Source organism: Solanum dulcamara, chromosome 10 (genome assembly GCF_947179165.1).
Source record: "Solanum dulcamara chromosome 10, daSolDulc1.2, whole genome shotgun sequence".
NCBI lineage: Eukaryota > Viridiplantae > Streptophyta > Magnoliopsida > Solanales > Solanaceae > Solanum > Solanum dulcamara.
In genome coordinates, this window is record NC_077246.1 from 70,278,343 (window position 1) to 70,292,276 (window position 13,934).

Here is a 13,934-nt window from a genome sequence, read left to right on the forward strand (position 1 = left end):
TCTTCGTCTCATGCTGAGGTAAATCGCTACAAAAATATATTATAATAATAAACTATATAAATTAACAAATAATAATCAAAAAATAATAGTCAAAATATGATTATTGAGCATTACCAGTCACTTTCATTTATAGTTTTGTTCAAATCAAAATCATATTGACCCATACAAATATTTTGGTAATGAGTCATGATAGGAAAATCATTGAATTGGATTATGGAAAATTCATCAAGGTTATCACGATTTTCTAATTGAGAATGTACATCATCCGATAAAGGAGAAGAACGTCGACTAGTCTTAGGCTTCCTCCCAATATATATTTCAAGCACAGTTAACTTGATTTGATCTATGTAATCACTTGGAGTCTTCAAAAAGACGGTCAATGATTCGTCATTATAGATAATCCACTTCCCGAAATTTAATTGTCCTTGTGATAAAAATGAAGTTGGGTACTTTCCGACTATAATCAAATCGTAATCGGTACTATTTACACCCATCCTTTTATAAATTGATAAAAGAAACTTTTAAAACCGGACATTAAGTGAATACTTAGCATTGTGTTTGGGGACAAAATTATAATGAATGGTGTTTCCGTCATGTATAATTTCACCTTCCCAATAAATTGAAACTCTAACTTTTGGTTCAGAAGACATTTTTGAGATTGAACTGAAAAAAAATAGAAGATTAAAGAGGTTAAAGGTGTAATTTTTGACCATCCTTAGATATAGCTTGGTGGAGCTTCAGAATTAAACAAAATAAAAATATATAACGTAATAATTTTTTTATATGCCATATCAATATAATTATATGACAAACACTACAAAAGATGCATAAAGAGGTCATAAAGAGACACAATTGAAAGTGTAAGAAAAAATTACACTTTATAAAGTATAAAAAATAGTTACACTTTATAAAGTATAAGAAAAAATTCCACTTTATAAAGTGTAAGAAAAAATTTCATTTTATACTAAAATTTAGACGTCCAAAATTAACGGCTGCTATTAATTTTTTTTTATAAAATAAAATAAAATTCTACACTAAACCTATTTTAGTTACATTTTGAAAATATGGCTTATTTGTGTCACTTTTATCTCTTTGCGGCTCAAATGGGTTTCGGACTCTCTAGTACTCTGCGAAGCCAAAACGACGCCGTAACGCTATACCATTCGATGTTCTCTATCTATTTGGTAACGATGCAAATCTTCCTTCATTCGTAAACTTTCTCCGATCTAGCTTCAGTTCTTCCATTAATGGAGATGGAAACGGTTCCCAACGGCAGTTCGCCGTCATCCACCACCAGCAGCGCCGCCACCACTCCAACCGCCGCCTCCGCAGCTCCGGCGGCGGCCTCTGCTGCTGCCATCTCGCCTAACGCTCCTTCGTCAAAACTGAACCAGCTGTCCGAATCGCTCAAATTGGAACACCAGTTCCTTCGTGTTCCCTTCGAGCATTACAAGAAGGCGATCCGTGCTAATCACCGTATTGTTGAGAAGGAAGTCTCCGCTGTTATCAATGGAGTTTCAGATGCTGCTGAATCTGAAATGTCCCGTGATGATGCTGTACATCACCTTAATTCACTTGTATCCAGATTGCAAGGACTCAAAAGGAAGGTACTTAGAGTAGCTCAATTACGAAATTCTGTTCGTTTACTGTATAAATTTGGATTAAGGAAACTAGACTTCTATCACACACACACACACACACACGATTGATTATGTATATAATTAGATATGTTTTTCTGTTGGCTTACTATGTAAGATTGGTTATAGGAACGAAATTTCCCCTCTCTGTTGTGTATATATCATATTCGATTAGATTATAAGATTGGATGAAGGCACGTGTGTCTGTAGCTGTGTATCATACTTTGACTGTATAAGATTGGATATTGAATGACAGAACCAAAACTTTTCACTCTTTATATTTTTTTTTTGTGTGTAAGAGAGAGAGAGAACATGAAGTGATTAATCTGTTGTAAAGTTGATTACACTCCTACACGTAGCTTTGAAATTCTTCAGATATGATTTTCGACCAGTTCAAATTAGGTAAATGTGGTTTTATATTGTGAGAACAATCATTTTACTGTATAAGATTGGACAAAGTAAACGGAACTTCGATATGTGTGTCTTTGATTTCTCTGTTTTTTGTCGAATATTGGATCCTAAAATGGATCCCATTTACTCATTTACTTAGTCGGCTAGTGACTAATATGTTTGGAAGCTAAAACAACCCAGCACGAAGCTTTTTGAAAGCTTCAGTAATCCTTTTAAGCAGTTAAAAATGATGTATCATATGTTTTGTATTGTGAGAACAATCAGTTGGAAGAGGGGAGTCGAACAGAGAACCTGCAAGCGCAAAGATGCAGAGCACGGCTAGATCATCTAGAATCTGCTGATCCAGAAAATTTGTCAGACTGGAATAACATCCGTTTGAAGCGGATACTGGTGGATTACATGCTGCGGATGTCATATTATAACACTGCTGTAAAGCTTGCTGAAAGCAGCAACATCCAGGTGGGTTTTCTTTGTTCTTTCACCTTTTATTATATGGTATCGTTTATTATGGTTAAAGGGTCCTGTTGCTCCAGTTTTTGAGTCACACATGCTCCCCTCATTTGACAACTTTCTTGGATCTAGCATATTACTATACTTAAGATCTTGGTTCTTTACTTTTTGGAGTGCTTCTTGTATACGGCCGATTTTGACCTTTTGATTTATGAAATGTCATTGTTTACCTGAAAAAAGAAACAACTATACTTAAGATCTTGACTTTCAGTGGTCGTTTGTTGTTTAGGAGGTACATTAGAACTGTGTTTGCAACCATCAAGGGAATAGGATGGGTAAAGAAATGGAACTATAGTGTATTACTTTTCTTAGATGGAGTATTAATCTTTTACTTTCGGATGTTTGGTGCGATTAGAAGGAAGTGATAGATATGTAATCTATTTAGATCTATTTTTGAGAAATTAAATCCTCTTTAAATCTTTTCTGGAGGGGTATCAAACTCAACATTTACTTACTTATCGAACAGGAGAACCAATATGTATCTCCTCTTAGGCTCCTCACCTTTCCTCTTTTCACGTCGACCAAACATAGCATAATATTAAAAACGAGTTCATTCTATATGAATGTATCTGAATGTTTCTTCATTGATCTCTATACATCTTGCACTTAGAATTCCGACTAGTTTTCTGTAAGCACTCCCTGTGTGCTACAAATAGTAATTTTTTTATTACTTTTAAAAAGGAAGAATTCCTTCTAGTTTTCTCTGTTCCATCATAAGTAAAATTTAAATTATTTCTAGTTTTCTCTTAGTTTCTTGTTTATGTGGTTTTATATCGTCTTTGACTCTTTCCACCCTTATTGAGTGACAGTTGATGGGATATGTGGATTTGGAAAGGGCAATACTAACTCTTGTTTTTATTTAACTGACTATTGTCGAGCATAAGGACTACAGGTGCCTACTGACCTATAATAATAATACAAGAACTACGCCTCAATCCAAAGCAAGTTAGGATCAGCTATGTGAATATTCGCTGTCCATGTGGCTCCATTTTAAGTCCGTCTCAGTCCAAAATAATAATAATAAAAAGAAAACAAAAGAATAGAAAGACAAAAAAAATTGAAGGCATACCAATGTAAAGAAGGATTGATATTTTGCTTTATCTGTTATGGAACAACTGAAGAGGAAGGTGGAAATATGGAAGGGAAAGCTTTTTTATCCTTCCTTTTCTGAAAACCGTAGCTTGTTTCGATTTTAAACAGAAGTTGACATAGGGTATTTTGCACATGATGTCCCATTGCTTTATTTTTTCCTTGTATGTCTTTGTTGTCGATATGAGCAACTTTTCTCAGGTTAGGATGTGCTTCTGCTCCCAACCTTTAAGTAATTATCTTGAATATGTTTGTCTTTTTGGGTCGGATACCTTACTGCTGACAAATGTTTCTGGATGTGGTTGCCTTGTTCTTTCTAAGTATTCCAGCTATATGGAATATTTAAGGCATTAAAAATAGATTCAAATCTAACTTATCACGATTCAGGAAAATATATTTCCATTTAGATTTCATTTTTTCTTAGCTTCCCATTATATATGTTAGATATGTTTTAAAAATGTCCATTTTGTGGTGATATATCTGTTATCTTTCCACATATTCTATGAGTCTACTGTCTACGTATATGAATAACTATAAAGGAAAATAGAAAATAATGAGGATCTTTAACCTTTCTAAAAAAAAATAAACATAGAACATAATGAGGCTTCCTTGCCAAGATCGAAACTTGTAGTGAAATTGGAATGGCCAGCCGGAATATGCTTTTTGAAAGTCATGGGAAAACAGTGGTGATTGGGAACGTCTCATCCAGTGGGGAAAGGTCCCAACCAGGAAGTCTAAAGAAGGAACTCAGCGAGAGGTTACTGAGTTAAGTGGTTTTGCTCTCTGTTCTTCTACCTATAGAAGCTACCATGTAGCAAGTTTGGTTAAATTGCAATGGTGCCAACACCTTTTTCAAATGGTTCAAGGCACTTGCATAATCTATTCGTGGTGCCAAACTATAATCTGTTTGCCTGTAGGGTGTACAAGGATTTTAAGTGAGCACGATTGACATGCACTTTAATGTGTGTTCTTGGTCTACTCATCCTTGCGGCCTATAATCCACTAGTCCTGCTTTGTCTTTACCCAAAAGAATGCACTAGTCCTGCTTTGTTGTGTCTATTGTGTCAATTCTCTACCATTCAACAACTTCTTGTTTTCTTATCTGTGGTAATGATCATCTCCTTATTATTATTATTAAAATGTATGTCTAAACTAGAAGCCACTTTTTCCGAACTTTTCACTCAAGAATTGGTAGTTCGTGCTTCCATAATATTTTTAGGAGTATGTTGGGTTTTTGTTGTATGGTTTCAACAAATATTCCATTTTGGAATTTCATTGAACTTTGATGAGAAGTCAACTATCATTTTGATAGCACTTTCTCCTATCTTTGTTGTACACCTTGTATGCAGATTACTCCCATCACATCAACAAACTGTTAACTTCATGTTTTCATCAGTGAAGCAATATTTCCTATCGTTGAGAACTCCACTGTGACCTCATTATGACATTTAATATAGACATTTTAAACCTAATCCATACAGAATCTGAAGGCTTAAGTTCTGTAGTTAAATTTTAATACAGCTTTTTAGGTGATACAATGCATGAACTGGTTTTCTCACTTGGTCTAATCTAACTTTTTGATGTGTTGTCTTGAATAATGAAGTAACCATGTCAGCTACCCAGCATTGATGCTTCTTTCTGTAGAGTCGATTGTGCTTGTGAATTTCTTTTAGCTGCAAAATCATTGAGCCATTGTGACTAAGTTTGGTCCTTTCTATTTTAGGATCTTGTTGACATTGATGTCTTTCATGAAGCCAAAAAGGTCATTGATGCTCTCCAAAACAAGGAGGTTACTCCTGCTTTAGCCTGGTGTGCTGATAACAAATCCAGGCTAAAGAAATCAAAGGTACAATTATCTTTGCTTATTTTGAGCTTGTGTCTTTTATATTCTTATTACTGATTTAACAATCCTATGATTGTATTGTAATCAGTGACAAAAGTGATAATTCATTCTAGTCCTATGCATATTTATTGTGCAGAACCACAGTGTCCATTTGTATAACATTATTTTAATATTACATATTTTCTTCATATGGCTAACCACTAATTCTGGTTTCAAGATGTTATTCAATTATGTAGCTCAATATGAAAAAGCATGAAAAGTTTCAGATCAGCCTCTTATCATGTTTACCGGGTTGAGTGGATCTCCTTCTGACTAATTTGATGGACATAAGATTCAATTAGTGTATGTCAGAGAAAGATAGCATTTCGATGACTTCAGACGTTTTGGGCTGCCAATGTACAGAACATAGATAAAAGTTAGTGAAAGGGTGAAAACCTATGTGAAGCCTGATGGTTTTTTAATTGAGAAAGGCACTTCCACTGTGTTGATGGTTTGTTAGCGTTTGTAAAGCCTCAGATATCCACTTTTTGAAACCAATAGAATGAACAGAAGTTCTGCTTGGGTCTACTCGTATCATTTCATGGTTTCTGATGAAGGATATCTCAAACCCCCTTCAGCACAAAAAGGATATCTTGAGCATAATATGCTTAAAGTGATGGTGAGTTTTGAACTTTTGTGCTTTGGTTAGCAGGATTATACGATGGAGGCAATTCTTCAGCTTTCTCATCTGCAATGGATTACAGAAATTAATTGTACTGTCCTTGCTTTGCTCTAAAGATTGGAATGTCCATTCTAGAGGCATCTTCGCGTAAAATGGAAACCTTAATTTGACTGTCACCTCTTGAGTTTCTCATGTGCCATGGATTCTAGAATAAATGTCAGCTGCTTCATGCATGCTTTGCTGTGTGGATTAGGTTATTCTTTCAAATTCTTCCTCTGCCGTGATCATGGAAACTTTAATCTGGGTATTATTTGGGAATAGTTAGGGAAGACTGTCAGAAAGCTGCCAGTGGGCAAATAATTTCATTAAGTTGAGTTGCAGAAATTTACGTCAAAAAAGAGGTTTAGATGAAGAGTGTTCTCCTGTGGAAGGCTATGGGTTGCTTCTTAGATTAAGTGGTCACTCAGACCAGAAAATTTTCTTCTTCCTTAATTGGTATGGTAGATTTCTGAATCATGAAGCTACATAATCACTGTACTGCTTTTGTGAAGATGGCAAACATGATGAATTGATTATTGTAGTAATGGATGCATATGTCTCAATCGGTTGATGAGGAACTACATAATCATCAGAATACATTCTCTCTGAATTCCCTGAGAAAGGGAGAAATCTCAATTGTGTATTCTATTTACCAACGGAACAAGAATACATTCCCTTAAAAGGTTTCTTGAAGAAAGTCCCAATAAGGGAGAAAAATTTATTGACAACTGGAATCACAAATTATGAGTTGATAAATCTGTATCTTCTCATTGCCATCTTGATTAACACAAAAAAGGGCAGCCCTGTGCACAAAGCTTCCCCTATGCATGGGTTTGTGGAAGGGCCATCTTGATCAACATACTGATTGGAAATTCTTGAGGATGAACTTGCAAAAAATGTTAACCCGGTTGATATGTTCAGTTTGCTTGTTTACCAAACCAAAAAAAAAGGTTCAGTCTGCTATTCTTCATAAATTCACTTGTGGAATTCATAATTACAACCTTTTTCCACATGTTATTGAGAAAGATCGAAGTGACCAAGAGAATAATACTAATTCATCTTTCTGTGAAGTGTCATCAGTATCTCTTCAACTTTGACCTGACAACGCAAAAGGTCATAGGCAGCCAGCTGATGATCCCTGATTGATTTTAATCTTCAAGTACTAGAGTTTTTACTCAAGGGACTGTTAGCTCAAGAAAATGTGCAGTACATTGAGCATCTAAATGGATCTTAAATTCTGTTACTTAAAGAAATGATATCCATTTTGATGTGTAATTTGAAGCTTGAAGCAACATCAATCTGTACTGCCAACCCCTTGGCATGAACAACAATCATGAGAGGGAGGGAGGGAGGGAGGAGAGAGAGAGAGAGAGAGAGAGAGAGAGAGAGAGGCAATTGATAAAAGGGGTTTAATGCAATCCTGGGGCAGGCCACTATCTGTTGGGCGATACTATAAGCAGATGGATTTTCTTGACCTGTTGTATCTTGTGGAGAGTAGATATTTAAGGGTTGTCTTACAGCAGTTTATCCATGGTGCCACTGGTTCCAGTTTCCTTTTTGATCATTGCGTCAGATGTGAAGCATTCTCACGAGGAGAACTAAGTAGTCATAGTCTTGGATATTTTGAAGTCAGTCAGAGATAATATTGTCCAATATAATACATCAAATGTGAAACATGGCATGTGAAGCATACCTTAGCATGCACACCAGCAGAATTGAGTTTATCATATTATTGGATATTGTGAAGAGTGGGGTAATCCTTGACCAATATACAGGGTATAATGGCTTTAGGATTTAATTCTATCTTGGTAAAGCATACACGAGGACTCTGCATCTGCCCTCTTAACTGTAGCATTGCCCACCAGATTGTTATGAGATCCACAGAGGAAAGAATATGGGTTTGGGGTTTGCTTTTTTTATTGGTATAGTAGGTATTATTGATGGAAAAATAGCATAAAAAGGGGTTTTGGGGTATATCACTATCTTTATTACACAGTTTTGGAATAAAATTGAGGGATAGACTGCTTGCGTGATGTAAAACTTTTGGTTTGTCACTTTATTAATGGCTCGCGTTTAAAGCAGCGGTCCAATGGGTAGATCACTTGATCTTCTCTTATCAATAGAGCAGTTTTATGCATGATACAATTTTATGAGCTACTTAATGCTTCAGGAGATCAAAGCTTAAAAGAGGAGTATCTGACATTGGATGATGTTCATCAAATGCATTAATTGCTGTAACAATGCAATACCTTTTGATTTGAAATGTTGACGATTGTAGTAGTCATAGCAGAGTTGTAAAGGCATAACAACAGTAGTAATTCCTATAGCCATTGTATTTTAGACTAGTAGTGCAAAAATATAATTGCAGCTGGTAACAACCATAGCGGAGGCTAATGGTGAATCCTGTCTTTGTCTTGATTGAAAAGGTTAACCATAGGATATCTGCATTCTCTTTCCATCTGTCATTCCAATGATTTGATCAGGATGTACATGGATTTTCTGGAGTTGTTGAGTAGAGAAGAAGAGAAGATTGTCTGGTTGGGTCTTGTTTCGTTTCTTGTATCCCTGTGTACTTTCTTGGTCCTGTTTCAATACTACTTTACGTTATTTTAAAAAAAGAGAGGATGTACTAGTTTAAATACTTTTCATTCATTTTATTGAGATGTAACTGGATGATCGCTTGGAATTGTGCTTACGTTTGTCCTGAATATAAAGGTGTATGAGCTGTGAGCTTGTAATTCGGAAACCCATCCCCTTTTTGTTGGATGAAGTTGCTTTAGAGAGCCATGCACTTAGTGGTCTCTTATGTCTGTTCTCGGCATACTTTCAAATGAAAAGTCAGATGTATCTAGAAAGACTGCTCTTCCTTTATACCAGGCTTCAATGTGTTACATGTCAGAAGGATAAATGATCAGGAAACTTATCAAATAAAAAGGATAGATGGTCATGAAAGTAATCTTGCTAGTTGACTAGGTCCTGCGAGTCTGTAAGTTGGGCTCTGTTCTTGGATAGATGATTGGATGTCTACTGCAGAATGTTGTCACAACTTGCATATAAAAAAAAAAACTGAGTAAAGTATCTGCGTGTATAACTACACCCCTGTGCCAATTTATTTAACATGTTTTGCTATATCAATGATCAGTTTGACCTTTTTTTTTGGAACTGCACAATCTAGATTAATTTATCTTTAATTAAAATGCGGATATTAAAAAAATATACAAAAAGATAAAATAAGTTGCAATTTTTCTTATTTTAAAATGGTGAAAAGGCAGAACTGTCAAGTATTTGAAGATGGGGAGGATTTTTTCTAACTCCAATTTCGGAGTTATATCTTTGGATAACAGTGTTCTCTTGGGGTCGTTTGGTAGCTGGATAGAGTTATACAAGTATTAGTAGTGTAGGGGTTAGTTATGAGTGAATCTATGATTATTTTATCTAGGTATTAGTTATTCAGGGATTAGTTATTTCAACTTCTATCCTGAATAAAATAATACATGTTCGTTCCCTCATAACTTATACATGTATTAGTTATGTGGATTTTTTAAAATTGTCAACCAAACGTTGTATTAATTTTATACATGAATAACTTATTTCCTATCTATCTGTCAAATGTCGTATAAGTTATACGGAAATTAATACATGAATAACTTGTTTCTTATCCTGCTACCAAACGATCCCTTAGGAGTTTGGTAGTAGTGCTGCATGTTGGATCATTGTGCCGCCAATACAAGGTGCTGATTGCTTCTCTTGTTGACAGAGCAAATTTGAATTCCAGCTGAGACTGCAAGAGTTCATAGAGTTGGTAAGAGCTGAAAGCATGATGCGGGCCATTACATATGCTCGGAAATATCTTGCACCTTGGGGTTCGACTCACATGAAAGAGTTGCAGCGGGTCTTGGCGACACTTGCTTTCAAGAGTAATACTGAATGTACAACATACAAGGTTAAGGTCTTTCGTGCTAGTTTTCTGTATATTTGCATTTTTTTGTTGGAGCGTTATGAGTTTAGAATACTTGATTGGTTTCTTCAATTAGGTTTGACTCTTTCACCATCAGCGCTTTCAAGAATTATTACATATGGTCCATATTTCTAGTAACTCATTATTGGATGCTGTATAAGTTTGTCGCATAAATTCAACTTAGAGCAATGAGTTACTAGAAAAATGAACTATTCTACTATATGTAATAATGTATGCTTGTTGATGGCTTGATGATGCATTTTTTTTTTTTGCGTTTGCATGTGTTTATAAAACACAAAGTAATAGCTGAGGAAGTTCAGTCGGAAAGCATGAAGAAAATGTGTTGTACAAGTTGATCATGTAAGAATTTCTTTATTGTGGTGATCTGAAGTGTTTAAGTGATGGCAATACAATATTTATGAATTGCTTCTGCAACTCTCAGATATCATGTATGGAAATTCTTACGTCTGTTTTCACTTTTCCTCATTGGTCTTGTGTTTCTTCATGATCTTGTGAGATGGTTGTCTGCTGTATATGAAGAATCACACTTGAGTCTAATACAAGCAGTTGCAGATAATTATGCACCAACGGGAAGTTACTTGACAGTTATCAGTTTCTGTTACAGGTTTTATTTGAACCAAAGCAGTGGGATTACTTGATTGATCAATTCAAACAAGAGTTCTGCAAGTTATATGGCATGACTCTTGAGCCTTTGCTGAATATATATCTGCAAGCAGGGCTGTCTGCACTGAAAACTCCGTATCCTTAACACATGATTTTTTGCTAGGGAAATATTGTCACTATACAAATTTGTAGTTTAATATAAATGATCAATTACATAGGTGGACGGTATAATGAGGGTGGTCTGCTGTATATGCTTTTACATGTGGGAACTAGGAAGTGTCAGCTGGTAATGATTTTCAGATTTACTAACTACTGATATTTTCAAACTTTCACTGGCACCCATGGCCAAAGTTCCTAATATTCATTTGGGAAAAGGAAAAGAGGAACCAAAGGAAAATTTTATATTTATCTGCTCCATGACTTCTCCTTGACCAAATCTATAGATTCTGTTATGAAGATGATTGCACTAAGGAGGATCCTTTGTCACAGGAGAGCTTCCGTAAATTAGCATCGCCACTGCCATATTCAAAGCAGCATCACTCGAAGCTCGTTTGCTACATAACCAAAGAACTGATGGATACTGAAAATCCACCCCTTGTATTGCCTAATGACTATGTCTATAGCACCAAGGTATGCCTTTATTTGCTTCTACAATTGTACTTCCTTCAGTGTTAATCTGACTTGCATCTATGTGATGACAGGCACTCGAAGAAATGGCGAAGATGAATGATGGCAGAATCACGTGTCCTAGGACAGGCCAAACCTACAACTACACAGAGCTGGTCAAGGCTTACATTTCATGAGTTTCTGTTTTCATTGGACTGTCGTCCGTCACTGTAGATTGTGGGCAGTGATCAACTCCCAAGCAAGAAACTTGCTCTGGGAGCTTCTTAGGGGACAATTGTACATATGGGAACCACCAAGTCTGTAATCCTTGCATGCAAGCAGAAAATTTATAAGGATGTGAACTTTAATCTGTACAGCATATCAGTTGCATACATGAGAGACCATAATCTCCAGTCAGTTTGGCAGCTAAGAAGCATACCTTTAATCCTATAGTATGCTTTTACCCCACTCACCTCCACCCCACGCGCCTAACTCGGTTGCAATTAGCAGGAGATCTGAAGTGTATTTTCTTGCATGTTACTTGTTCACTATTGATCAGTTGCAGTTGGTGGCGTATGCGGGCTTGACTCAAGAGTGTGGTTTACGGTCAATGAAATTGGATTAGATTACAATTCACCCATATAAAATATGAGTAAATATGAATTTGGTCAAATATGATTTGGTTAAAATGGTTCTAACCCACTTTAATCTCCTAAAATCAAAGAATTTTTTTTTGGCCCTCTCCCACCACCCCTACCCCACGTGGACCCCCCTACCCACACCCACACCCCGGCCCAATTTTTTTTTAAAAAAATTTTTGCCCCCGCCCTCCACCCCCTCACCCACTCACCTTCTACCTTGCCCCCGCCCCACCCTAATTTTTTTTTAAATACAATTTTTTTTAGTGCAATTAGAAATTTTGAGTGATCTAAGGGTCTATATGAATATTCATCTTTTATCCACTTTGTCCATATTTTTATGGCCTTTTGAAATAGATCAATTCGTATTACCTATTTAAAAAATATGAGTTATCCATTTAATGGGCTGAAATTGCCACTCTTAGTTAGTGAAATGTTGAAGTTGCAAGTTAGATTAAATATCAATATTATTGGAGAAAAAAAAAGTAACATAACTGTGACTTGAGACTTATGCCAGTCCAAAGGGCAGCTCGGTGCACAAAAGCTTCCGCTATGCGCGGGATCCGGGAAAAGGCCTGACCACAAGGGTCTATTGTACACCGCCTTACCTTGTATTTATGCCAGAGTCTGTTTCCAAAGCTTGAACCCGTGACCTCCTGGTCACATGACAGTACATGGAATGTACGAGTATGTAAAATGGTAGGAAAGTAAGGACAGATATCAAGAAACTCCTCTCAAGAAGACTCGATTCAGAATTCAACATCATCTCAACATCAATATGTAATGTAAGTTTAAAAATAATAATAATAAGCAATGCTTACTTAGTTGGGAGTTTCTCCAACCGACAACCATCACTTATGAGCTAGTGATGATACAACGAAGTGATGTCACAACGAAGTGATGTCGTTGCCACATCCATCCAATACCTTGCCAGGGTAAAGGACATCACCATCTTGGATCCAATCATCAAAGTCCTCTTTTTGGGACTTAAGAGGTATAACCTTCATCCTACACTGATTATGTAGTTCTGGGGTTTGAGTCATTAAACTCTTACCCAACTCGGTGCTCAATACTACTCCCAAAATATGTGCTCATATTAACATCATCATCTAGTCTTATTGGAAAAACATCAAACTCATCTTATTACCTCTTCATCAATCATTACACTTTAAAATATTATTACATCTCATCAAAACATCTTGCTCAAAACATTATTTACTCAAATTCATTTAAAACTCAATTCTTTTGCTCTTTCAAAACTCAATAAAATACATATATAGTATTAATTCAAATCACTCTTTTTTTCAATAAATATTAAAAGCCAACGTCTTTACTCAAAACACGTGTAAAAATATTCATTAACATCAAATCAATTAGGGTTCATGGGAAAGTAGCCACGAACAATAATTCCAATAATATGAGAGATAAAAATAATAATAATCTCAATGCATAAATATATCTAACTCAATAAAAGAAGAATTAGCTCATTTAGAATTCAAGAATTAGGGTAGAACTCAACTATAACTCAATTATGATAAATTTAATTATTGGCGCATGAACGAACTCAATCTAATGCTATGATAGCCTTACATACCTGAAATTCGAAGCTTTACTCCGAATTGTAGAACTCAATGACCACTCTTGAACCCCTAGTTTTCTCTCCGCCGGAGCATTTTGTGTACTACCCGGAGTATAAGAATCATCGGAGTAGTATTTTTACACTACTAAAAACAAAAATTATATTTGAGAATGAGTAAAAAATTATATAGAGAGAAGAGTTGCTTGAGAAAGCTTGATGAATAAAATAAGGAAATAAGGTGGGTATTTATAGGTGTAGAGGAGAGACCTAACAATAAATAAAAATAATTATAAAGGATGATCTTGAAAATTCAATAGAGGATTGCGATCTAATGGATGA

General features: G+C 35.7%; 1 protein-coding gene across 1 annotated transcript; it reads left to right on the forward strand.

The window, feature by feature from the left end:
• Positions 1–1,146: 1,146 nt before the first annotated feature.
• Positions 1,147–11,846, forward strand: LOC129870149 (protein MAEA homolog). The gene is made up of 7 exons (XM_055944770.1): positions 1,147–1,607; positions 2,313–2,507; positions 5,371–5,493; positions 9,948–10,133; positions 10,774–10,907; positions 11,216–11,402; positions 11,474–11,846. Exons 1-7 carry the CDS (start codon positions 1,248–1,250, stop codon positions 11,573–11,575), a joined length of 1,287 nt encoding a protein of 428 aa, XP_055800745.1. The 5' UTR covers positions 1,147–1,247; the 3' UTR covers positions 11,576–11,846.
• Positions 11,847–13,934: the final 2,088 nt, after the last annotated feature.